At 47.7% G+C, this 25,030-nt stretch overlaps 1 protein-coding gene and 1 long non-coding RNA gene across 7 annotated transcripts in view; one reads left to right on the top strand and one right to left on the bottom strand.

The window, feature by feature from the left end:
• Positions 1-11,486, bottom strand: part of LOC115866243 (uncharacterized) — a 92,188-nt gene extending 80,702 nt beyond the window's left edge. For all 3 annotated transcript variants that reach the window (XR_009565798.1, XR_009565797.1, XR_004044603.2), the window contains exons 1-2: positions 10,833-11,486; positions 7,770-8,019 (exon numbers count right to left, since the gene is read on the bottom strand). This is a non-coding gene — a long non-coding RNA (uncharacterized lncRNA). The remainder of the gene's footprint in view (positions 1-7,769; positions 8,020-10,832) is intronic.
• The window catches only part of DUSP22 (dual specificity phosphatase 22), a 47,065-nt gene continuing 33,432 nt past the window's right edge, over positions 11,398-25,030 (top strand). For 2 of the 4 annotated variants that reach the window (XM_070046780.1, XM_030881579.2), the window contains exons 1-2: positions 11,398-11,879; positions 23,750-23,783. In XM_070046780.1, coding sequence (XP_069902881.1) covers positions 11,859-11,879; positions 23,750-23,783 — 55 coding nt within the window. In that variant the 5' untranslated portion in view covers positions 11,398-11,858. The remainder of the gene's footprint in view (positions 11,880-23,749; positions 23,784-25,030) is intronic. The other 2 variants (XM_070046779.1, XM_060307770.2) reach the window with 2 other exon arrangements.

Here is a 25,030-nt window from a genome sequence, read left to right as displayed (position 1 = left end):
TAATCTTTCCTGAGACACAACACATGCTCCTTTGTGCATGTCCCTCTCCCAGGGACGTAGAGCTTTAGTCGCAAAGGGGAGACAGGCCTGGATGGGACTCGGATTTCCCTGGGCTGGCAGCACTCCCCTCGTCCACGTCTGCACCCCACAGGGGCTGCCTCCCACCTCCTACCCCCAGCCCCAGTCACACCGATAGGGATCTGATGAAAGTCTGTGGGGAAGAGGCTGTGAGTGGGCACAGACTCTCCTCATGTCACCTGGGGGCCTTTCACACTAGCTCGTACTTGGCCCCTAGCAATCTGTTACCAAAATTTTAGCTCTTACCTACTGGTATGGTGCCCGGTACCTTTTCCTGCTATCTTCTACCATGGGTGGGCAAGTGCTTGTATCCTCTCTACCCTTGAAAGGGCCTACGTTTCCTTGGACTTGGGGCTATTTAGTTTACCTGCGACCTCAGGTCTCTGATGGGTTCAAGAAAAGTTATAATTATATAGTTTATCTAGTTGTTACTTGTTAGAGTAGGAGCAATATTCCTTGTCTTCTGTATGTTTAGAATTCCTTGCCTTTCTATTTATGTCTTAAGTGAAATTTCAGTTAGGATATAACAAAGTACATAGTTTTTTTATTGCAGTAAAGAAAATGCATGGTGCCTTATCTTTCTCATTATCCAAATATATATTAGGGGCATTTGTTTGGCCAACAGCATAACCAAACAGATGCTTTTGCAAGGGACTTTTAGGAGGACTGAGAGCCATTTCTCAAGGAGGCTGTCTCTCTTTTATACTACTTGGCACCTGAGGAATACCTGCTGACCATAATTAGGGTTGTCAGAACTACCAAGCCACTGAAGTTGAGGTGGATGATAAAATAAATTATTTCGAATTAAGATCTCATAAAACCATCTTTGGAGTCTCTTATTTAGAATACACAGGCACCTTTATTATCTTTACAAGTTTCGGCATTGCATAGTTTACTTCCTCATTATTTGTTGCCTATTAGAGCTAATTTGAAATGATACACTAGAAAGAGGCCTCCTGCGTGACATGTATAATTTGCTCTACCAGTGGGGTTTAAGAGTTGTTGCCTTTATCTGGCCCTTATTCCTATTATTATTTTCTATTGCTGACAACATAACTGGAATGTGATTTATGAGTAGCTTAGTCATCACGCTAGTGTTCAGTTGGAAAACTTGAGGCATACCATGTCCATATTTAATTCCATCCTCTTTGGGTCACTCTTTTGTTTCATTTTTGTAACTCCATCAGTTATTCCTGGAAGACTCTATTTTATTCATCTTTCACTATTACCTTCCTATCTCCCAATACCTATTTTAGTACTTTATGTAAAATTGGAACAATAATTGCTTATTTAAAAAATTACTGAAATAACACTCTTATAACTATGACCTAATCATGGTGGTATTTGCTTATCTGTCAGAACAAAGGTAGGAAAAATAGTCACTTTTTAGAGCAATCAAGATATTGTGATTTATGCTGTGAGATACAACACAATTGAAGTCATCATTGGGTTTTCTATATTTTCTGGAGTAATTTAGCTCTGTATTTTCTACCTGGATAACCCAGAGGTATCTGAAACTCGGCATGTCCAGACAATAATCATCGCTCTCCCACTAACCCTGTTCCTCCTCCTGTGCTCCCACCCTTGTGAATGGCGCTACCATCTATACAGTTACCAAAGCTAGAAACCTGGGGTAACCCTTTGCTCTTCCCCCTTTCCAATCTCCTGTATCCAATTAATCTTCAAGTCCTACGAATTCTCCCTCTTCCCTTTTCCCCAACCAGCCCTTCTCTCCATCCCCTCTGCCAATCTTTAGTTAGGGCTCTCATTATTTTTCACCAGGCAATGGCCTTCTAAGTGATCTCCCCATCTTCAGTCTCACCTACTAAAATATGACATACTCCCAAAAGCCCTCAAGATGCTCATTCTAAAATCCAAATCCTGCAAAGGGTCCCCAACATCTCTGAGAGGGAGCCTAAACTTCCTGGCATGGCATATGAAGATGTCTTTAAACTGGCTCTGCCCCCCTTCCACTGATGTCTTGCCTCTCTCCACTTTGCATTCCATGTTGCCACCTTGGTAAACCACCTTAGGTCCCCAAAGGTGCCACAGTCTCTCTTGCCAACATGCCCCTGTGTCTGTAACATCCTCTTTCGGAATTGTCCTTTATTCAGGTTTCATCATCTGGCTGATGGCTATCAGGGATGCAACCTGGACTGGTGGCTTCTGAGCTAGGCAGGCTTGAGTATGGAAACTGGCTTAGCCATTTGCTCAACCTCTTTGAGCCTAATTCTCTTATCTGTAAAAAGGGGAAAATAATACCAACCTTCCTGGACTGCCAGGATGAACCAGAAATAATAAATAGAAAGGGTATGGTGGTAAAAACAACACCACACACAACTCATATTACGGTACAAGTAAGCTTCTAAGTACTTTATTCATATTAACTCATTTATTATTCCACACCCAGTTCAAGAGCCACCTCCTCCATGGAGCCCTTCTTTTCAAAACTTGATGAGATGTCTTTGCTGATCATTTTCTATTTGTCCCCCCGAATCCATTCTTACCCTTCTCTGTCCTGCAAGTGCCCTGGGAGAGTGTACATATGGAGCAAATCACTTGGGCTCCTTTGCCGGCCTCCAGGTAGGTTTATTTTTTAAGTGAGATAGAGAGCAGTTGGACAGAGAGGCTAGGGCATCTCTTCCCCATGGCTTCCCTACAAAGTCACGGTTCTGGCAGTGGCTGCTTCCTTCTCTGTATTAGTTTTCTAGAACTGCTGCCATAGCAAAGTACCACAGACTGGACAGACAACATCTCTTATTTCTTTTAACAGCAGAACATTATTGTCTCACAGTTCTGGAAGCTGTAAGTCCAAGACCAAGGTGTCAGCAGGGTTGGTTCCTCCTGAGGCCTCTCTCCTTGGTGTGTAGGCAGCGGTCTTCTCCCTGTGTCCTCATAAGATCTATCCCTCTGTGTGTGTCTGTGTCCTAATCGCCTCTTCCTTCTTAAGATAGGATGCTTATTTTTATAGAAAAGAAGAGCCAGCTAAGGCAGTTCTGAGTGCCCTCCTCTGAGTTCCCAAAAGCAAGTTTTACAAACTCAGCATATACCATATTCCATGGAAATCATTTATGTGTAAGTCCCTATTTCCAATGAACTTATAAATAAATGTGAGTTGAGTGTGGGGCAGCTTTGTTTTTATTTCTGTATCCTCAGCTTCTGGCACAATGCCTAGAACCTAGTAGGTTTTCAATAAATGTTGGTCGAATGAATAAAAATGTCACCTTAATGCTTGGAAATGGGGTTGCAGAAGGATGTCTAAGGCCGTGTTACCTGGGGAGCAGTAACTAGGCTGAGGGACAGTAGGCAGTGAGGGGGAGTTACGAGGAGAAAGAAGATGCTCAATTAAAGCATTTATGTACCCAAACCCTCCGCTTTGTGAAAATCTAACTGCTTTTAGGAAACTGTCCATTTTTCTTGAAATAAGTACTCTTTCAAGCATTGTGATCTCGTCAATTTAATACTATAAGGAAAATCTATTAGGCTCTCATGGTTACTCTGAGAGAGTTTCTAGGGAAAATATTCAAATTGAACCTAACACAACTATTGATTTGTTTTGGGGAAGATCAATATGCATTTTTCTTCAGGGAGAAATACTGACATTGACTTTTCTTTAGCCAATACTTCCCTTCTGGAAAGTAGCAGCTGCTATAACTGTTAAGGAGAGACCAGTTCCTGCCACATAGAAGCAGCTGAAGACAGCCTGGCTCTGTCCAGTAATGGGAGACAACTGCTCCTTTTCAACATTTCACACCTGGAACTATTTGTAAATAAAGAGGAAGCTGCTTAAGTAAAAATTAAGTATTTTTTCTTATTTAAAGCTAATGTGTATTCCCCCAAAATACATCATAGATCTAGGGTAACCAGCTGTCCTGGATTGCCAAGGATTAAAGGGCTTCCTGGGACACAGGACTCCCAGTTCTAAAATGAGGGAAATCCTGGGCAAACTGGGACAAGATAGTAACACTCATGACAGATGCTTTATACTGAGTGAAGGGACCAAATTGTCCCCTCTTTTTTTTTTTTTTTTTTTTTTTTTGCAGTACGCGGGCCTCTCACTGCTGTGGCCTCTCCCATTGCGGAGCACAGGCTCCGGACGCGCAGGCTCAGTGGCCATGGCTCACGGGCCCAGCCGCTCCGTGGCATGTGGGATCTTCCCGGACCGGGGCACAAACCCACGTCCCCTGCATCGGCAGGCGGACTCTCAACCACTGCGCCACCAGGGAAGCCCTGTCCCCTCTTTTTTATGTGATAACTAAACATTTTAGAAATAAGAAATTTCATAAAATTAAAAAGAACAGAAAGTGACGGATACAAACTAAAACCATATATTTTTTTAGGAAATAGGTGAAGAAGGCTAAGGGGTTATTATCTTGACTCAGTGAAACTTGACACTTAACAACCAGAAGGGAGCACGGTCTGTTTCAAGGTAGTTCTGCCTCTACCACATAGCAGACATTTTACCTCTGCAGCCCTGTCATAGCCAGATATGTAACTCTGGAGATCAGAATCAACACTTACACCGACTCTGAAGTCCTAGAGTTACTGTTACTCAAGGAAAAAAACCACACACATACCTTTATACCAAAAAGAAACTTCATACATGGCTTGAATAAAATAACCACAAAGCAGAGAGCTTCCTGCCCCGTTTGCTTGGTTGTTACGACTGCAACGAACATAGTGAGATTTTAAAAGCAAAGTTCCCCTTAAATTGTACATTTTTTTGTTATATTCAATATCTTGCAATAACCTATAATGAAAAATAATCTGAAAATGTGTAATATATATAACTGAATCACTTAGCTATACACATGAAACCAACACCACATTGTAAATGACTATACTTCAAAAAATTATACACATTTTTAGAAGCACTGCACTGAGGAAAGACGTCCACATACCACACTGTCTTATATATCAATTATCTCTCTCTCTAAGCAACCACTGCACTTGCCCTCGGGCTGCCTTACAAAACCTTGACAAGCAGGAGAGGAGACTGCTGTTTAAAAGTCACAAAGTTTTCTATGTTTAGAGACAGATCTCACATCACCTTGAAGACAAACTGTGCCTTTGATAGGGTAAGCACCATCGTGGACCCTTTAATTACAAGAGACGTAAAGTAAGGACTCCCTTGTATTTTGAAGCAGAATGGGGAGAATCTGATGCCATTATAAAGCCAAATATAAATGTTTTTAGATTGAGACATTGCTCTAGTCTGTACAGTATGCAAGTTGTGTGTTGGTGAATCAGGGCGAGCATTGCCTCAGACCTTCCTGCCCTCTTTCAGGGGTTACTGGATGTATGAGAGGTGAAAGAGAAACACACCCTAACTTCCTGTGAACTGAATACACCTCGTGCTACCGTGGCTTGATCCTCCTTGCAGCAGTTGCTCCTGTGCTAGTGGCTGTCTATGCAGATCTGGAGTTGAAGCCCTGCATAGAAAGGACACACAGGTATGACAGAGATGGTAAAGAGTGCAGGCCAACAAGCACTGGAAAGGTGCCAGTCTTTGAACAGCAATACGCAGCTCTGAGTGAAATTGTCTTGTCTGGGTGGAGGCAGGTGGTCTCCTGCAGACCAAGAGATGGTCAGTGAGAAAACACAAACGCCCCGTCGTGTATAAGAAAGAAAATGATCCTGATCTATTGTTTAGCCTGAGTAGCACTTTATGTATAATGGTCTTTCTGTAATTCACAGGGTTTTAATGATGAATGACAAATCAAAATAATGATAAATATTAACAAATTGCCCAACAGAGTGTTGAACAATGACACCACTACGTCATATGAAATGGACTTCCCCTCTCACGACAAGTGAAATTTCTCTTGGGACATTCCATCCTCTGAGGAAACCCCCTTCTCCATCCAGCCCCCTACCCAGACACTTTTTAATGTCTTCAGATCTAGTTCAATTTCTGTTTCACATAAAAGGGGGAAAAAAAACAAACAAAACTAACCAACATGAAGCTCTTCAGTAGGAAAGAACTCTACAGTAACATTCCGCAGGTGCGGATCAGTCTCTCTAAGGGGAGCTGCCCCTGCCCAGCTGTTTCTCAGAGCTGGGGCTTCTCTTGCCATGTTCTCTCGTGTCTTCAGTTCAGGGCTGCCCCCAACCACCAAAGGCATTTGAAGAAGCAGAAGTACGCCTCCCAGAGGGCAGCTGGGCATGCAGGTGTGGTAAATGCAGACGGATCCTCTGGCCAGGGACACTCAGGGGCTATCCCACTCTCCACTAGATTGCAGGCCATGCAGTCACTTTGAATAGGGTTTTAGGAAGATCTGGAGACCGTGAAAACAGTCTGAATCACTTAGCTACACACATGAAACCAGCTAACATCACCTATTAGTGTACATTTGAGTGGTTATCAAGTGAGAGAAAGAGACGCACAGAGAAAGAAATCTCGTCCCTAAAAGATCTCACCCCTATGCGCCCACTGCACAAACAACACTGGCAGGGGCTGCATTTGCTCTCCAAGGGCTGCAGACATTTCTGACCATCATCAGGGAAGTACTTGGTGTGTCTCCTTGCACCCAGATGAGCTAGAATACAAAGTAAGGCCCAGGTTGTATCTTATGCCAGCCTTGTCACACACAGATGGAAAGGGCAATTATTCTACTGAACCTAAAATACATTCGTTGTTCAGATTTTGTCAGCTGTTTTGGGCTGGGATCATCGACCATGAAAGGCTTCTGTTTTTTTCACCATGAAGGGTTTTAAAGGACCTGTTTGTTGTCTCAGGTAGACCTTCCTTAGTAGAGAGAGGGGGGTGCAGAGGTGGAGTCAAACCATTCCAGACAAGAAAAGGAACCATAGCCAACCTGCAAGATGATGTTCATAAGCCAGGACTGCTTTCCTAACCAAAGCTCAAAGAACAGCATGACGTCAAGGGCAGAATTACAGAGCTGGGCTCTGCCAACCACAGCTATGGCTGCAAATCAAGAGGAAGGGCACAGCAACACATGCAAGCACTGTGTTCAATCTCCCTCCCTCTCTCTCTCTCTCTCCCCCCCCCCCCGCCCCTCTCTCTCTCTCTCTCTCTCTCTCTGTCTTTCTGTCTCTCTCTCACCAGTATATACTGCATCAGTTTTAAAAACAAGGCACAGTAGGACTTTGGTCACTCCTAGATCACAGCCATCCCACATGGAAATTGCATTGCTCTAGAAAGGCAGGCTAAGTAGATACAGCATTGACAGAGTATCTGGCATATAAAGGGATGAATTATTTGTGAACCTTACATCTGGATAAATGCAACAATCTCCCAGTTGTGTTTTCTCTCCTTAATCAACAAACATCTGAAGGTTTCCCCACATAGTAGGGGCTATTTCAGGTGCTGGATACTAAGATTGATGACAACTTGTCCCTGCCCTCATGAAGCTTACAATTCTGGAAACTAGGTATACTGACAACACACAGGCATACGTGCTACAACCTGTAGGCTGACAGCAGTGTCACCTTCCTCCAGTCTTTAGGGACCCGGGCTCTGTCTTATTCCCCCTTTGCCTGATACTCTGCCTTACAATCTGCCTCACAGCTCCATTCCTCCACAACTGGGCAGGCCTTGCCCCTGCCAACCCAGCTGGGAGCTCTACATGTCAACGTAGTTGACTGATGCCCAACTACATGCCTGCTGGCGTCTCTCCACTTACCTCCTCCCAGACTCTCCACCACGTCTCTCTACCCTGCTTACCTACCTGGGTATTCGTTCCTCCTGCTGTTTTCCCCTGACGCCACACTCTCCAGTTGTCAGTGCTCTGAGATCCGCGGTCCCCAAACCTCTTAAGTGGAAGAAGGAAACCAAGTTCATGTTCAGGAGACTGCTTGGAGGCTGGAAATCAGTGGCCTTTCAAACGCTGAGGTCACTGAAGGGGCCATCCTTGTGCTCACACTGCTTGGCAAGGCCCCAAGCACTCAACTGGATACCCATTCTCCTTCTGGACAGTTCTGGAGAAGCAGAGAAAAATGTTTTGTGCTTTTGCTTCAGTAGTTATAGACTCTTTTTTTTTTTTTTTTTTTTTTTTACTTATTTCCACAATTCATTAGGTTCTAGCTTTTTCTTTTAACTTTCAGTCATGTTTTGGCTAGATTAGCTCTTCACCTTAACCTCTTGTTCTTAATTTGTTCTAATTTGACCGTGTGGCCTGAGGATTCTGCAGAGGGCTAACATCACCTATTAGTGTACATTTAAGTGGTTACCAAGTGAGAGAAAGAGAGAGGGCAAGAGGCACACAGAGAAAGAAATCTCGTCCCTAAAAGATCTCACCCCTATGCGCCCACTGCACAAACAACACTGGCAGGGGCTGCATTTGCTCTCCAAGGGCTGCAGACGTTTCTGACGATCATGACGGAGGGGTGCCACTGGCATCCAGTAGCAGAGGCCAGGGATACTGCTAAACATCGTACAACACACAGGACAGCCCCACAAGAAAAAAAAAAAGATCTAGCCCCAAATGTCAGCAGTGCTGAGGCCGAGACACTCCAGATTGCAGTATGTTCAAAAGGCCAAGGAAGATTGCTTCACTACTTCCCACTTGGGCCAAGGTGGATCTCAATTCTCCGAATTATCAGCAACACCCGTAATGACCTGGCTGTGGCTCTAATGGCTGAACTTCTGCTTGTGGGCTTTTACACACTCCCACCTTAAAGTTCAAAGTTATTGCTCACTCAATACACCACTAACTGGTTATCCTTAACCACATGCGTATGGTCCCTGCTGGCCACGTGCCTGGTAACCATTCCGCGCTGTGCACACATGAAAGCTTTGTTTGTTTGGGAGTTGCTGCCAAAATGTGTGCTGTTGGCTGTGCTGAGACACAGGAAAACAGCAGGAAGAAAAGTAGAAGGAAAAATCTTACACGGAGTGAGATTCCACTAGGCTTATGATGCCTTAACAATTTTACGAATAAGAATGCAAGTGAATGGATTCTACTCTAAACGCGACTCTAAAGAGATTCTAAATAGATTCTACTCCAGCTTCCTCTAGGAGTCTTCTTCCCTCCCTTCTTTCCATTATCAGCAGCTATGAAGAATAAAAGAGGAAGACAGGAAGGAGCTTGGAAATGAGTATGTCACCTGTTCAGCATGAGAGCTGAACCTGAAAATCTCTGAGGTGGTGCTATGAAAATTAAAAGAGAAAACCAGGACATGTCAAAATGGATCAGACTTTCTCTTTTCCTTTTCTTTAGTCACAGAATTGCAACACATGACAATGATAATTTTGGGGTTATGATGCAGAGAGTTGGGGTTAGCTTCAAGGATAAGGTGGACGGGAGTGCAGGGAGATAGAGTCCCTTGTGGAAAACTTTCCCGACACATCCATGCATGCACAGACACACGTGCACACACACGCACAAAGACACAGACACACACACAAATACAGACACACAAACGCACACACCATAGCTGGTCCTGAGCTTAGGAGAGCTTGTTAAGCAGATGGTCTGAGCTAGAAAAATAAGTTTTTAAGAAATGAATAAGAGAAAGAAAATGTTCCAAATGGATGGCAGAAGAAAAACTGGGTGTGGCTCTGTCATTTATGGGCAGATACTAACTCAAGAATTGTTCATGTTTTCGAAAGTTCATCTGAACTGGAAGCAACGACAGCACAAGCAGAGGAGGGAAATAAAAGTCGTTCACTGATTGCTGGCTAGGACCTTTGAAAATTCACAGTCCAGTGCTCTATTTTAAGGAGGAAAAAAATGGTTCAGAAAAGCTGATCATCTTGCCCAATAGCACTCTGAGATTTAGGGACACAGGCTGGTCTTGGGATTCCCCAGGCAGCCCACTAACCATGCTGTGCTGTCTATAAGCAGGAAAGCAGTACAAGTAATGATGGTGAGGGGCAGAGGAGGTGGGCTGTCCAGGTGACTGGGAGGGGGAGGGAGAAGAGGAAGTGAAGGTGGTGGGGAAGGAACACCCCAGAAGCAAGGGATAGGAAGGGTCCTATCCTACCCACGGGGGACAATTTGGGTGCACACCAAGGGGGGCTTCCTACACGTGGGGCTCTGGTACCTGTTGTGGCCCAGAAGACATCAACAAGGAGGGAAATGACTAAGATGGAGTCTGCAAGTTCTTTTCAAAATGTCAGCCTTCCTTAGAGCCTCACTACTGTTTCCTCAGTCTTCTGGAATTTGTGAACTTATTCCACAAATATTTACTGAACACCTATTTTGTGCCAGGCCCTGTCCCTGGCCATGTGGCTGCAGCAGTGAATAAGACAGACAAGGTCCTTTTCCTCTGCAGGATGCTTTCCAGTGAGATAGATAGCAAATAAATAGGAGAATGTCCACTCATCTTAATTGCTATGAAGAAAACAATACAGGGTAATATGATGGTGACTGGAGAATCTCCTTTAGATCGGGTGGTCTGGAAAAGCCTCTTTGAGGAGGTGACATCTGGGCTGGGAGCTTGAAAGGAAGAGCCAGCTAGGGACTGAGACGGCTGGGTGGAGAGCACAGCCCACACAAAGGCTCAAGGCCATGGTCAAGAGATCAAGCGCCAAGGGTGGCACGTTCAAGGGACACACAGAAAGTCTGTGTGGCTGCGACTCGGGAAAGGAGGAGCAGATGAAATGAGGTCATCGGAGGTGAGCCCGGCCGTATCAGAATGAGGCATCCGTTCATTTAACAAATAATTATCAAGCACCCACGATGTGCAGGGCATTGCTGAGGGTATAAAAATGAAACGGCTAAACGCCTAGTTCAAGGATTCTGTCCGCCGGGAAGAAGTCAGTTTAGTAAGGGTGACAGAATACTTACACAATTCTGCTACAGGTTAGAAAGTGTTCCACTCCAGGCAGAACCACAACGCAGACATTACCGTGCTGCTTAGCAAGGAAAGGGGCTTTCCGGAAGCAATTGTATCAACATACCCATGCAACTACTAGAGCCAGTTTACAATCTGAAGGGGGCACACTGGCCGTCCAAAGTCACGGTATGACGTCTGACATCCGGACATCTGCTCCGCCAGGGTCGGGAGGTTAGGTCATCCCAGAGATGAGTCACCGAGCCCACCTCCTCCACCGGGTGAGCCTTCTCGCTCTTCGTGGGTGCGGCAGGGCCGTAGGAATCCCCCCACCCGGACTAAATCGGTAGCACTCAGAAAACCCAGGCAGGGGAGCCTGCAAGACCAAGGCTTCGATTAGCACCTGATTCACCCAGGCAGTCAAGGCAGGGCGGCGACTGCCGGTAACAGGCCCCCAGTGGCCCCGGGGAAAGGCCTGCCGGAGTTTTGGTGACCCTGACCCCCGGGGAGCGACCCGTGACACGCCTCACTGGGTAGGGGCTGCGCCTGCGTGACCACCGGCCCCGCCCCGTCTCGGAACGCGCAGGGCGACGGCGGTCGGGGCGGGGGTGCGCGTGCGCCCTGGGCCCGGGCCCCCGAGTAGCCAGAATCCTGGAGGCCCCCGCTTCCAGGAGTCATGTCCCTGCACCCCGGTCCCCGGGAGACATAATCCCAGCGCCCCGGCCGGGCCCCTAGGAACCGCGTCCACAAGTCCCGGGGGCCGGCGTGGCAGGCGCCGGGCTCACTCCGGGAGGGGGCGGGCGCCGCGAGCCCCTTCCCGCAGGGGCGCCTGTGCCGCTGTCCGGCGGCCGGGGAGCCCGGGGGCCGCGGGGGACAGGAGCGCAGCGGACAGAGAGGCCTGGGCGCCGCCGGTCCGTGTTGCTGTTTACGCTGCGGGCGCGCAGTGCCCCCTGCCCGCCCTCCCGCTGCTCCCCCGCCCGCTCCAACATGCCCTCAGTGCGCCTGCCGCCGCGCCCCGGGCGCTAGACCGCGCGGCCGCCATGGGGAATGGGATGAACAAGGTAACGTGTCCCTCGTTCCTGCCCTCTGCCTCCACTCCTCAGCCTGCCTGCGCGGGGCTTTGCCGGCGAGGGGAGCCGTCCGCGCCCCGTCCGCGCCCCCGGGCCCCCGAGAGGCGGGGGCCGCCGCGTGCCTGCGTCTGCGAGGCACCCGGGCCCCGCCGCTTCCGGCTTGTGGCTGAGAGCTAGCCGTGCCCTTTAGCGGCGCCGGCGCTTGTTCTGCCCCGACTTGGGCTGAGCTCGCAAGGATTGTGGTTTCTGCCTTTTCTCCCCTCCCCTTCACCCCCAGACTCGGCTCTTGAAGCCTCACCACCCACATCATTACTAAAGTGGAGTAGATAAGTGTCTTCTCTTCCGTAATTTCCTCTTCCCAGATTTTTTTTTTCCGTGTACGCAGATAACTTTTTCTTGTGGACAGAAAAGTTGACAGAGGCCTAAATCCTGAGGTGCTTTTAATTCCCTGGGGGGCGGGGGGGGGCGGGTGGTGAGAGCACAGATTCAGAGCTGATTTATCCGGATCGCGTGGTTTCTGCGCAGGGCGACCTGTGCCTTCTAGAATAGAAAACCCGGCTTGCTCTGCTCTCCGGCGCCCCAGACCCTTCTTCCGAGGCCGTGGGATGGTCTGTGCCTTTCCTGCCGGTGGAGGGGACCAGATTCCAGCTCTTACAGTTGAGAGTTGCTTGGGGTGTATTCATGTCAAACGCAAGGTTAAGGAGCTTTTGATCTGGTACTTCTGGTTTAAAGAAAAGACTTACAAAACTTTTTTTTTTTTAAAGCCCTCATCTTCTCGGGTCTTTGAAATGGTCCTGGATCAGAGATTAGTCTCTGGTCTGTTTCTCTTCCCCGGTGTATTCCACTCACCAGCGTCTCCGCGCACTTTCAGCTTCCCTGCTGGGTGGGTATAAAGCTGATTTGTCAGCCCTGGGGTTCTTTCAGCTGGAGTGTTAGCAGTCCAGGCAGGTAGGAAAGGTACCCACTTAACTCTTCACCTGCCACGTCAAGTTCACTGTCATGGAGACTCAGTTTATATAAAAGGAGATTGTGTGGTTTAGGCCTGCGTACCGGAGGTTTTTTGGTAACCAGAATGGTATTCCTTGTGAGGGCTTTTTTGGTGGGAAGGGTGGGTGGAAAGAGACTCTCTTCCTTGGCTAAGTACTCGCAGTATGTATGTCCCCATTAGCACTGGAATCCGTCAGCACCACACGCTTCTGCTTTTTTAATGCAAACAGAACAATAAAGGGGCTTCTGCGAGTTTGTGGGCTCTGTTTGCCTTCCCATTAGTTGTGGTCACACCTCAGCTTTACTTTGTTTTTTTCCTACAGTTATTTCCCCTTGAGGTGTTCACTCTCCACCTCTTTCAGCATTAATTTGTAATATTTTTCTATTATAACTCAAAGAACGTGTTTAGGCATACAAATCATTGCCTAAGTGTTCAAAATTAATTGCAGGCTTTTCAGCCAAAGCAGTCATATTCATAGCATGATTTTTACCTTTCAAAGAAAGCACTACATTTCTTGATGACGTTATTCTCATGACCATCTTATATTGTACATAGAGCCACTATCTCCAATGTAGAGACGGGGAAACATACATACAGACAGATTTAGAGACACCATTAAATCAACGAATTGTTATTGTGTACTTACCATTAGCCAGGTGCTGTACTGGTTGAGGGGGCTAGGAGAGGTGCAATGGTAAAAAACACAGACAGAGGTCTTTCACAGAACCTTCAGTATAGACCAGCAGTTGACCGATAGAAATATAATGTGAGCTATATATGTAACTTAAATTTTTCTAGTAGCCACATTAAAAAAGTAAAGAGAAACTAATTTTAATAATATATTTAACTGAAATATGTTGAGAATATTGTTGTTTCAACATTTAACCATGATAAAGTTACTCTTAGAATGGTTTGTATATAGTTTTTTGGGCTAAGTCTTCAAAGTCTGGTGTGTATTTGATACTTAAATCACATCTCATTTAGGATTAGCCACATTTTAAGTACTCAAAGCCACTGTGGCTAATGGCTACTGTATTACACAACACGGGTTGTGTGAGTGTGTGAGTGTGTGTGTGTGTGTGTGTGTGTGTGAGAAAGAGAGAGAAAACAAACACAAGGTGGGGAGGAGTGAGGGCTCCAGAGGATGACAGGCAATTTCCTGAGAGTCGGGTAACTAGATGTGATGAGCACAACCTAGAAGCAGCATTCAGTCCAGGCCAAGGATCATGCTGGAGAACAGATGTTTAAGCTGAGATCTGAAGAATTGCTCTAGGTTGCAGGGTTATTTAGTGGCAAAGTAGATTGCTGGAAGCGAGAAATTAAAAGCCTTAATTAGAATTTGCTCATGTGTTAGTGTGTGACTTGGAACTAGGCTTCATTTTTTCTGTTAAAAATTTTAAAAAAGAATGGTTGATTTGCAGACCTAGTGGAATTAGTATAAGGTGCTAGCCGTAGAAATGCTTTTCTAAGAACATTTATAGATAAAAACGCAGTGCCTTTGGAACTGAAAACTTTATTTGCCGTGTGTGTGTGCCCTGAGGTGCCTGGGACAAGATTTATTTCCAGTCTCACAAAAGTCGGTCATCCTTGGCAAAAGGAAACTTATGAACTAAACAATGCAGCAGTTTTTGAATACAGCAGTTTTTATTTCTATTCTTTGTCCTCGTGGAGGATCTCCTCATCAATACGCCCCCAGTCTCCTGTGTGGCAGAATATCGTGCCCATCTCAGTTAGGTGTACACAGCGTGCTACTTGGAGAGTGTTAGGGGAAGAAACATCTGTGTTCTGGCCAATTAAAGATGATGAGGAGGGCTTCCCTGGTGGCGCAGGGGTTGAGAGTCCGCCTGCCGATGCAGGGGACGTGGGTTCGTGCCCCGGTCCGGGAAGATCCCACATGCCGCGGAGGGGCTGGGCCTGTGGGCCATGGCCGCTGAGCCTGCGCGTCCGGAGCCTGTGCTCCACAACGGGAGAGGCCACAGCAGTGAGAGGCCCGCGTACCACAAAAAAAAAAAAAAAAAAAAAAAAGATGGTGAGGAAACAGAGAATACAGCAGTTGTAATCTTTTTTTTTTTTTTTTTGAGCCTCATACAATGTGCCTGCAGTTTATAAAATCTAAGCCTCACTATAGCCCTAGGAGTCAGTCTGTCTTATCTTACTCTCTGTGCTGATTAGGAAATGGAGACTCAGAAAGTAGCATGTCTAAGGTCCTAATGCTAGGAAGTGGCCGAACTGGGTTTTGAACCCAGTTCCCACTGATGTTGACGATAGTGGAAGTCTTTCTTTGAACTAGAATACCAGTTCATTCCAAGTGACTTCCGAAGACACTGAGAAAAGCTCCCCGGAGTCCCAAATTAGTTGCAAAATAGGAAAAGCCTTCTCCTCTCTCCCTTCATGTTTGATATTGATATAAGGAGGAGAGGGTTAAGTCAGGCAACTACAACTATTTTTTCATTGTTTTTTGTGCAGTTTCCAAATAGATCCTCTAAAGTGACCAAAATTATAGTCACTGATGAACTTACGGTGTGCCAAGGCCTGTTTTGAGACTTCACCACGTGGAGTAACTCATTGAATCCCCACCACAACTCCACGAAGCAGGTGCTGCCATTTTCATCCCTGCTTTACAGATGACCTGGCCAGAGTCACCCACTGGGTGGGTGGCAGAGCCTGGACTCAAAGCCAGGTGGCCTAGCTCTTGGTGTCAGCAGGTTGCCCCGCCTTGCTGCTGAAGGCCAGTCTAGCAAGTGTCTCTAGTAGGATTAGGTCAAACTAAACAGGCTGCTGCAAGCAAATGTGTTTCTGTGGAGCCTTTGAAAATTCCTAGTTGAGTCGAAGTTTTCTCAAAGGTCTGACCCCCAAATCTTTTGGGGGAGGTCCTATAAAGAAAAGTCCTCATTCTCATCTTATTAGTCTTAAGTACTATAATAGCCCATTAAAAACAATCTAATCTCTCTGGCCAAGCATTCTATTAGAGAAATGTGCATGTTTTTATCTTGAGCAACCTGAACTGATGATCTAAAAGCGGGCTGAAGCATTACCATTCTAGGGCAGGTTGTGAGGACCCAGCGTTGGTTCAGTTCATCCAGCACACAGCTGCCCAGTCTGGCGGCCTTTTCGTTCCTCACTGCCCTGTTTCCCCTGAAAGCATCCTACCTGGTGGAAACAGATGCTGCCCAGTATTCCATGGGCAACTTGCTCATGGCAGCGGGAGGCAAACACTTAGCTTGTTGCATCACTCTTCTTTGAGAAGACCACTGTTGTGAAGGAGGGGGCAGAGCTGTCAGAAAGCCTGATCTGTGGTGTCTCCCACTCTGCTCCTGCATGGGTGTGTTCTTGAACAAGCCACTCTGTTTCTGAGCATCAATGTCTTTATTGCCCTTGATCCATAGGGATGGTGGTTTGCTTAACTAGTCTCCTTATTTGGCTCTAAAATGAGTATAATGTTACTTCCCCCAGTTACTACCCAGATTCTTGGGAGAAGCAAATGAGAATGTATTAGAAGACATTTTTGCAAACTGTGAAGTACAATATGCACTGCTATTAGTGTTCTTGGATTTTTCCCATCAACGGTGACAGCGAAGACATCTGCTTTAGATATGGTTGACACCTGTTTTAGGATGACTTCTCTTCTTAGGAAGACAAGGGAGTACAGTTGAGAAAGGAGTATAGTCCAAGGGCAAAGAGCAAGGAGAATATGTCCCCCTAGGCATAGCCCGTTCCTCAACCTCTGCACTGTTGACACTTGGGGCTGGATCGTTCTTTGATGTGGACCCCGGTGGGGGCTTCATGGCGTTGTGGTGAACAACATACCAGCCTCCACCCGCTAGATGCCAGTAGCACTCTCCCCTCATGGTGACAACCAGAAATTTCTCTGGGCACTGCCAGATGTCCTCTGGAGGGTAAAACTACAGTTGAGAGCCACTGGCCTGGGGTTCTCCATTCACAATCTCCCGAGCCCTGTGTGATATGGAACTGAATCGTTATCAGAAGGTGGAATAAGGCTGAAAAGGTTGGGAAGCATGGTTTTAGTTTGGGAAGGGGCTGGAAGGTCAGACGTCCTCGTGCTGTTAGATGCTGCTGTTTCCACAACGGAGCAGCCGATGTGGCTACCTTCATAGCTCATTCGTCTGTCCATTCACCAGTTCATCAAATTAGGTTATGGAATTCCTGCTATTGTCAAGGCACCATGCTAGAGCCTGTAGTGGGAAATAGCGTGAAAGACGAGACCCTGCCACCCAAACCGGTCGCAGGCAGCCTACAGAGGAGTCCTGCAGGAGGGAGCACGCCGCAGGCGGCGTGGCTGTGGGCCTGGCGGATGCAGGGTTCCATGCTGGTGGTTTCTGTCTTCTGCACACCACCCCTTGTATGTTTTTTCTTCTCAACATTACAGTTTTATTTCATTTTTAAAGAACTAGATGCTTAAGGCACTGTTCTAAGTGCACGCAAGAGTATTCTCAGATTCTTCCTTTCATAAATGCAAACTGTTAAGTTCATGGCCAAATGGCATCAAGAAAGTCTGTGACAGTTAGACCTTCAGGGAATCCACCAAAGTCTTCCCCGTCGCCCCTGGCTTTGAAGCCCACAGAGTCCTTTCTAGCCTAGGAAGAATTAAGATGCCCCGCCCTGTGGCCGTGTACTGCTACCTGATCAGGCATTTGATCTTACATCTGTTGGGGGGTGCCCTCGGATTCCATGGCATCCTGAAGTACTAAGAAAAATGTTTAAAAAATAAACTTAAAATATTTCCTGTCTTAGAAGCAATGTTGTTTTGTGCCCAAGTGCTTTTTTGTGGCGAAGGATTTGATTTTGTCCATGTGTCTGTGGTCAGTGTTAGGACAGTGTGGCTGTGAAGGAGGCTGACCAAGAGGAGCCGTCAGCCATGGGCAGGCCGGGTTTCTGCGGGATAACCTTCGTTATCTCTCCCAGACAGTGTTCTAGTAGAAAACAAGGATCATTTTTGACCAGCAGAATGTCAGAGAGTGTTTCCCTTTGTGGTGTGTTTCATCACCTTTTATTCAGTGATTATCGCTTCATGTGCCCATCTCTGGGCCTGGCTTTTGGGACACAGCAGGGAACAAGACAGACACAACCCCTGCTTTAAGGTCAATCAAAAAAGTAAGGAAACAAATGAAAAAAATTTAGGTACTGATCAACGTGATAAAGAAAATAAAACAGGGTAATGTGACAGAGGGTGCCAGGGAGTTTGATGGTCAGGGAAGATCTCCCTGGGAGCTGTTACCTCATGTGGGACCTGAGTGACAAGCAGCCACCCAGGTGGATGATGGGGCATGAACATCCTCAGCACAGGGAAAGAACAGTGGTTTCCAAGGCCCAAGGATGGTTGGGACCAATTCTCTACTTTTCTTTTAGAGCCGTAGAACATTCCCACGTTGCATTTACAGACGTTTTCCTTGATCTATCCTTACTTCTCACTGTGTGGTGATAACTTCACTCCCCCTGTGTTCTTGCTTCTGGCTTGGGTTCAGACTTTCCATGAATTCACTGGTCAGCCGCTTTGTCCCAGATGCACACTCTGCCCTTCCCTGGCCTCCCCCATGGGCCAAGAGGAGCCATGAGCCTGCTGGGAAAATATTTCATTTCATTTTCTCTTTCTCTGCACTTAGGGCTTTACCAGCAACAGTAATACCAGGGGAGTCAACCAGTCAGATTTTTTGAGTTTTAAGTTTGAACTGAGGCTGACTGGTATAGAAATTTAAATATTTACGGGCTTTTTTTTCTCCTTGAAAACAAAAATGTAATTTCTCTGCCTGGCAATGGCCAGTTCTCCAGCCTTCCTGGATCTTGTTTTGTAATTTTATATGGAAGGAACTACAGAAACTGGGATTGAGCAATTTGCTTTCTATTTCCAGCCCCTGAATCTGTAGCTTATTCTCCTAGTCTGGAAAATGGAGTTAAAAGTTTACTGGCGCAACTCTGTCCTCTCCTTATAATTAAAATATTTAAGTGCATGTAAAATGTGCATCTTACATGATTTTTGGTAAGTTGCCTCCTTGATTTTGCTAAGTTCAGACCTCTGTCCTTGCCAGCGCTCTGCCCCGGCGTCTCTTCTGGCAGCCGCTCTCCTTTAACACCAGCCCCAGAGCCACTGGCCCTGAACAGAAAACTTCCCAGAGCAGAAAGGGGTAAAGCTTGATCTCTCAGGCCTCACTCATCATGGTTTTCCATCTTTCTCTTCCTTGCTTGGCCCCCTCCCACCTGACTCACGTTGTCTACTTGTTCATTCGTTTGTTGAAGAAACATTTACTTAAGTATCTACCAGTCAATGGAGAACCACTCAAGTTTAGAGAAAACATATTCACAAATACGATGCAGGCAGCAGTTAGAGGTCATAAACTAGATGTCTATGGGCCATGCTTAGCCTACAGATGTTTTATTTATCACAGTATTTAAGGTTTTAAAAAAATACAGTTGACAGTATTTGAAAATTGGGCTGTTTCCCATAAAACCCAGATGTTGGAACTGGGGATCCTGGCCTGCATCTCTGCATCATCACCTTGGCCAGGCATGGGGCGGAGGCTAAAGACAGAGAAACCTCCATCCTTGAAGGTCTTTCTTGCTGAGGTGTCGAATTCTGATAGCTACTTGGAGCCCTAAGGAGATTTTAGTGTGTTGAAGGAGGCTTGAGGAATCCTTTGGAGGGACCAGTCCAGAGGTAGGGAGGACTCTAAGAGCTGTTGCAGTAGGTCAGGCAGGAGCTGAGCAAAGGCACTGCACCAGGGCCCAGAGGCGCAGACTAACTGGGGATCTGTGGAGGAGTGGAAGCTAGTGCTGACTGAGGCAGGCGTGGTGTCCAGAGGAGGGAGGCGTCTCCTGTTGGCTCCTGGAGTGCCAGCGGGGCTGCCCTTGTAGGTGGGTGGGGCTTTGCTAGTCTGTGACTTGCTTGAAGGTCTGTGCAGTTCATTTGCATTTGTGCGTTTTTCTGGGTTGAACGGCCAACATCAGGGTCCCTGGTTGTAAGCAATAGAATCCAAATGTGACTCCTTTAGGTAGAATAGGTCAGAAGGCTGGGAAGTCTGGAGAACCAGATTTAGGCTACCTGCCAGGAGCAGATCCTAGAACTGGTCTGGTGAGAGCATTTCTGCGGCTGCCCCAAGATGCTACTGCTGCTGCCAGTGGGTCCTGCGTGTTCCACCTGCCCTACTGCAAGAGAGGATGCTCTGAGTTGTCTCTGGCTTCGTCTGGAGGAGCCGTGGAGACGTGTTGCACTTATGTCCCATGTCCCTGCTGTAGCAGGAAGGCAAATGGGAGTGGGGATCTTATGTAGGAAGAGCTGGGCGGTGCTTCCCACTAAGACTCCAGAGTGGGGATGGGGATTCTCCAAACACAGGAAAGGGCTTCAGAGGCTAGGAAACCAATAAAATAACTGTCAATTACAGGGTTTATAATTTTCAAACATACCCATGGGATGAGGGACCCCAAAGAGTGAGCATCTCTTCCCTGTTTAGAGAGAGTATTGGGAGCAGAGCAGGTGATGTTCCAAGGTGGAACCAGGAGGGGATATTGGGAAAATAGGGGTTATCTGGCCTGACTGCAGATTGAAGAGAAGTGGGGAATCCTTTAGAGGTAGGAAGCCACGTTGAAATTCTCAGCTCATTTTCAGTTTTGGCCTTCATTTTCTTGGGAAAGGGTTTGCCAACAAACATTTTGACCTAGAAAATGACCCAATGAGAATATGGCTTTCAGAAATTAATTTGATGAGACAGAGAAGTTCAGTGGCTACTGCTGTAGCCTGTGAGGTTCTGCACTGGGACCCTTGGCCTCACAACCAAGGGACAAGGGCTGTGATGGGACTTGGTAACTCACTGAGAGCTACCAAGGGGAGGGGTAGCTGGGAGGGGGCTCCACGTTTTTCATTCTGGGTGACGGGGAGAAGGTGACACCGTGAGGGGACAGGCGGGATCAATAGTGGGGGTGGGAGGATAATGGGGTGCAGGGTCTGGAAGACGCCCTGGAGGTGAGTTCCAAAGGATGGATTCAAGGAACATACAATCAGTTCGAGAGCAGTAGAGCCCAGAGATGAGCTAACCTCATGCCCCTGTTTTATTTTATTTGAAAATAATATGAAATATATTCACTTATGTTTAGTAGAGAAGGTAGTAGAAGTACAAAGAAGAAAAGCAAAAATGGGCCATAATCTTTTCCCCAAATAACCCCACTTGACTTTCTGGAAAAACTAAATTGAAGTAATGCATGTGCACGATACGTGAAAGTGCCAACGGAAATCTAGAAGTGGTCTTTCCAGACCTCCCAGCCCCCAGTGTCCCCTGCCAGAGGTGAGCACAATAAGGAAAGCATTCCTTTATATTTATCATGATCTTTCCCAGATACAGTAGATAAAAATACTTCTCTCTAACAGCCACACACACCTAGCATCTCAGTGGCACTTAACCTAGAGCCTGAACACTGGCAGCGGCTGCCCCTCCTCTGCCCCTTCCATCTCGCCTCCTTCACGCTTGCTCCCAGGAGAGACGGGCCTTCCTTCTCAGGGCTGGCTGTCTCCACCGCCCCCTGCCTGTCCTGCCTCTCTCCCAGCCCGCTTCTTTTGGACATCAGGGCCCCTGAGTGTCATCGCCTCCTGAAGGTCCTCGGGGACCCCAGAGTGGTCAAGGCGCCTCTTCCCTCCCTAGGCAAGCAACTCAGCAAGGGAATTGGGACACCAGCAGGGCCATGTCTCTCGGTCACACTGTATCCCGAGTGCCCAGAGGATACCCGTGTGTGACAGGAACTCAGGAAACCATTCAGCCACTCTGATGCATTCTGCAACTTTGGGGAAGCAAACGTGCTCCATGATTGTGTTCTGGTCCATTGTAACTGTCAGCTGTATGAATTGGGAGACTGCTGTGGTCAGTGTTAGGAAAGAAAAATAATTTTGACACATTGGAAATGGCAAGGATGATTCTATTCAAGACCATTACAAGTGGGAGATGGAGCTCCACTCCCACTGCAACCGGGGCAGGTGAGGGAGTGGGTGGAAATCACTGATGGAGCTTGATCAGAGCCAAGGGTGGAGGAAGAGGGGCTTGACTGATACCAAGAGCGGGTGGGCGCTTGACACCTGGCTCTGCAGGGTTCTTGGCTAAATCTGGCCAAGGACCAGCCAGGTGGAGAAGACTCGAAGTTCGGTCAGGGAGGAAGTCTGTGTCCCCATCAGTCAAAGGAGCTGGGTGACGATTTTGCCCTTGAGTATCTAATGAAGATAGGAGAGACCCTAGAGAAGCGCAGATGACACGTGAAAAAGCTCTGTGCAGGCAAGAGCTGCCAGAGAGCATCAGTTCGAGGCGTCTCCCAGGTGAACTTGCATTGTTCTTACGTTGTTTTAAAACAGGAATGGTGAACTGTTTACTCCACCCTTCCTCCCAGGAGAATCCCAAAGACTGATTATGTTTCAAGAAAGACCTGTCAAGTGTTTTAGTTCCTTGGCAGTTTTCCATTTCCTGGTTCCAGGGCTAACCCTGCCCGCCTCAGTGCCGTGACTCTCTCAGTCCCCTGGGGCACTCTCCAAGCCAGTTTTGCCTCCCCGGGTATTGAGTCAGCCAGAGTGACCACATGTCTCCATGACGACGATGTCACTTCTGGATTTTGCCTTTTGTCCTAGATTATTAATAGTACCTCTTTTCACTCTCACAAGTGTCCTATTTTGGTCGATTAGTTCTTTGGTCCCCCATGACAGACGCTGACCCTGGACCCAGTACTGCTGTGTCCCAGTAGATCCCCACAGTGACTTTTTCGCAGGCAGCTGGTTGTCAGGAAGATGCTTGAAGGAATCCAAGCACGTGAAGGACGTTACTACCTGCTGCTTTCAGCTTTCTTAGTGGAAGTGGAAAAAAACAACGGAGAGTGTGAAGCAGATGGGGCTGAGAGGTGTGTGTGGCAGTGGTGCAGATGAGGGTGTCGCCAGGGCACCAGGGGTTGCACTGAAGTGTCCCCAAGGCCAGTGTGCTGTATGCACTTGGAAATCATATACGTGGTGTAGCTTCCAAAGCAGTGTCCATATTTGGATTTCAGAGGTTCCATACAGAGTATTGGCAGGACAGGAATTGGCTTCGTGTTTTGCAAAGTGGGGGTGCTTTAAGGTGAGAATTACAGTCACCCGTTTCCGTCTCAGGTCTACTGAATCATTCTGTGTGGAGCCTGGGGCTGGGGGCTTCCCAGAAACCTGAAGTTTTAATAGATTCCGCTGGTTCTGGTGGATAGGCGGGCTTGAGAACCACTGCCTTAGAAGTAGACGTTTTGCAGCAAATGTGTGTTCTTATTAACGTGCCCGTTTAGACAGTTCTTTCATTCATTTAGCAACTCTTTATTGAATGGTAATCACGGGCCAAGCCCTGGGCCGGGAGCTGGGTGTGCAGCCCAGCAGAGGGGACAGGCCTCCACCTAGTAACGTCCATGACAGCATCACTGCAAGGGGAAGACGGTGGGCGCTGAAGCAGGGCTCAGGACAGGCCTCCCCAGGGCATGGGTCGGAGCTGGGGCCTGAAGGATAGGGAGAGCGGGAGTAGAGCTGCTGCCTGGCTGCGGAACAGCATGTGCGAAGCCTCAGACTGCAGAGGGTGGGTTTGCTGGAGCTGAGAGAGGAGTGGGAGAGGGGGAAGCGGGGGGCGGGCAGGCAGGACGGGTGGAGGGGATGCTGGCAGCGCTTGGTGTGGGGCTGGACTCAGAAAGCCGGCGAGCACTGGCGAGCCCTGGAGACAAGGATGCTTGTCGTCCATGCTGTCCACCTGGGAAGGTGCTGGGAGGTGGGTGTGGTGGGCACAGGCCTGGGCTGCGCTCCCACCTCCTGGAGGGCCCCGCTTCGTGCCAGATGCCGTCAGCCGCGGGCCTGTAACACTCGCGTCTGGTCTGTGTCTCCCCCTAGATCCTGCCTGGCCTGTATATCGGCAGCTTCAAAGGTGAGTTCTCCTTTTTTATTGTTGTGGTAAAATATGTAAACTGTTAAATAGGCCATTTTAACCTCTTTTGAAGCGTGCAGGTCAGTGGCATTAAGTCCATTCACACCGTCGTGCAGCCGTCACCACCATCCGTCCACAGAACTCCCATTTTCCCAACTGAATCTGTCTCCATTGGACACTAACTCCCCATCCCCCACCCCAGCCCCTGGAAACCACACCCCTCCTTTCTGTCTATGAATCTGATGGCTCTGGGGACCTCGTGTGAGTGGAGTCATGCCGTGTTAGTCCTTTTGTGACTGACTTATTTCACTGGGCATAACACGGTTGATTCACTTCTGTAGCCTGCGTCAGAATTTCCTTCCTGTTTAGGCTGAACAACGTTCCAGTGTGTGGATGGACCACACTGTGTTTGTCCATCACCTGTGGACGGACACTTGGACGCCCCTGCTAGTGGTGAGTTCACGGTTTTAAAGATTACCTTTAGGCTCTCACGCATGATGGAGTCCAGGTGTAGACGTCAGATCATCCAGAGTCTGCTCTGGACGTGACCACCACTGTGCTCTGGTCCTTGTACCCCGACACCTTGGCCAATGGCTGGCAGAGTGGCGTGGAGCCCTGCAGATTCCACCTTGACCTCTGACTTTTTGAACTCTGCACGCTTGCTGGAGCTCTGTTATCAAAAGAGGATGGCTAAAAGGCACATTTAGCAGCCATGTAACTTGTTTGTCATCTTTATCACTCTTATTTTCTAGTTATTAATAAATTTTCAGAAACCCACTTTTTAAATTACCTGGGGAAAACAGTGGCAGTTTCACCTCTAGCAGATTATTCTTATGCTGTGCTGACTTTTCTGCTCACACACGTCTCTGCAGCTTGTTGAATGTTTGTTGATATGCTGTCTGCTACTGACCTTTTATTTTTAGCTCGTTTGTCTCAAAATGCTCTGTAGATGCAAAGGTGAGTAGCAACCCACGGAGCAAAGTGCGTGCGGGGGGAGGGGCTGGTCCCCACCTTGTGAGGCGTTTGAGTGTGTGTGATGGGGAGCCCGGTCTCCCTCCCGCTGGAGATGGACTGTGCGTTACCCATGGACTTGGCCCAGGACGTGTACAGAAACAAGCCTCCTGTTTGGTGGCGAGGGCCCCCCTCACCGCGCCTCGCTCCCCAGACAAACAAGAACACACTCCTGTCTGTTTTCTGGTTGCTTAAATCTGTGAGCTCAGGTTCACATCGATTGTTAAAACAGGCTC

The sequence above is a fragment of the Globicephala melas genome, chromosome 11, assembly GCF_963455315.2.
Source record: "Globicephala melas chromosome 11, mGloMel1.2, whole genome shotgun sequence".
NCBI classification, from domain to species: Eukaryota; Metazoa; Chordata; class Mammalia; order Artiodactyla; family Delphinidae; genus Globicephala; species Globicephala melas.
This window is presented reverse-complemented; position numbering and strand designations above follow the sequence as displayed.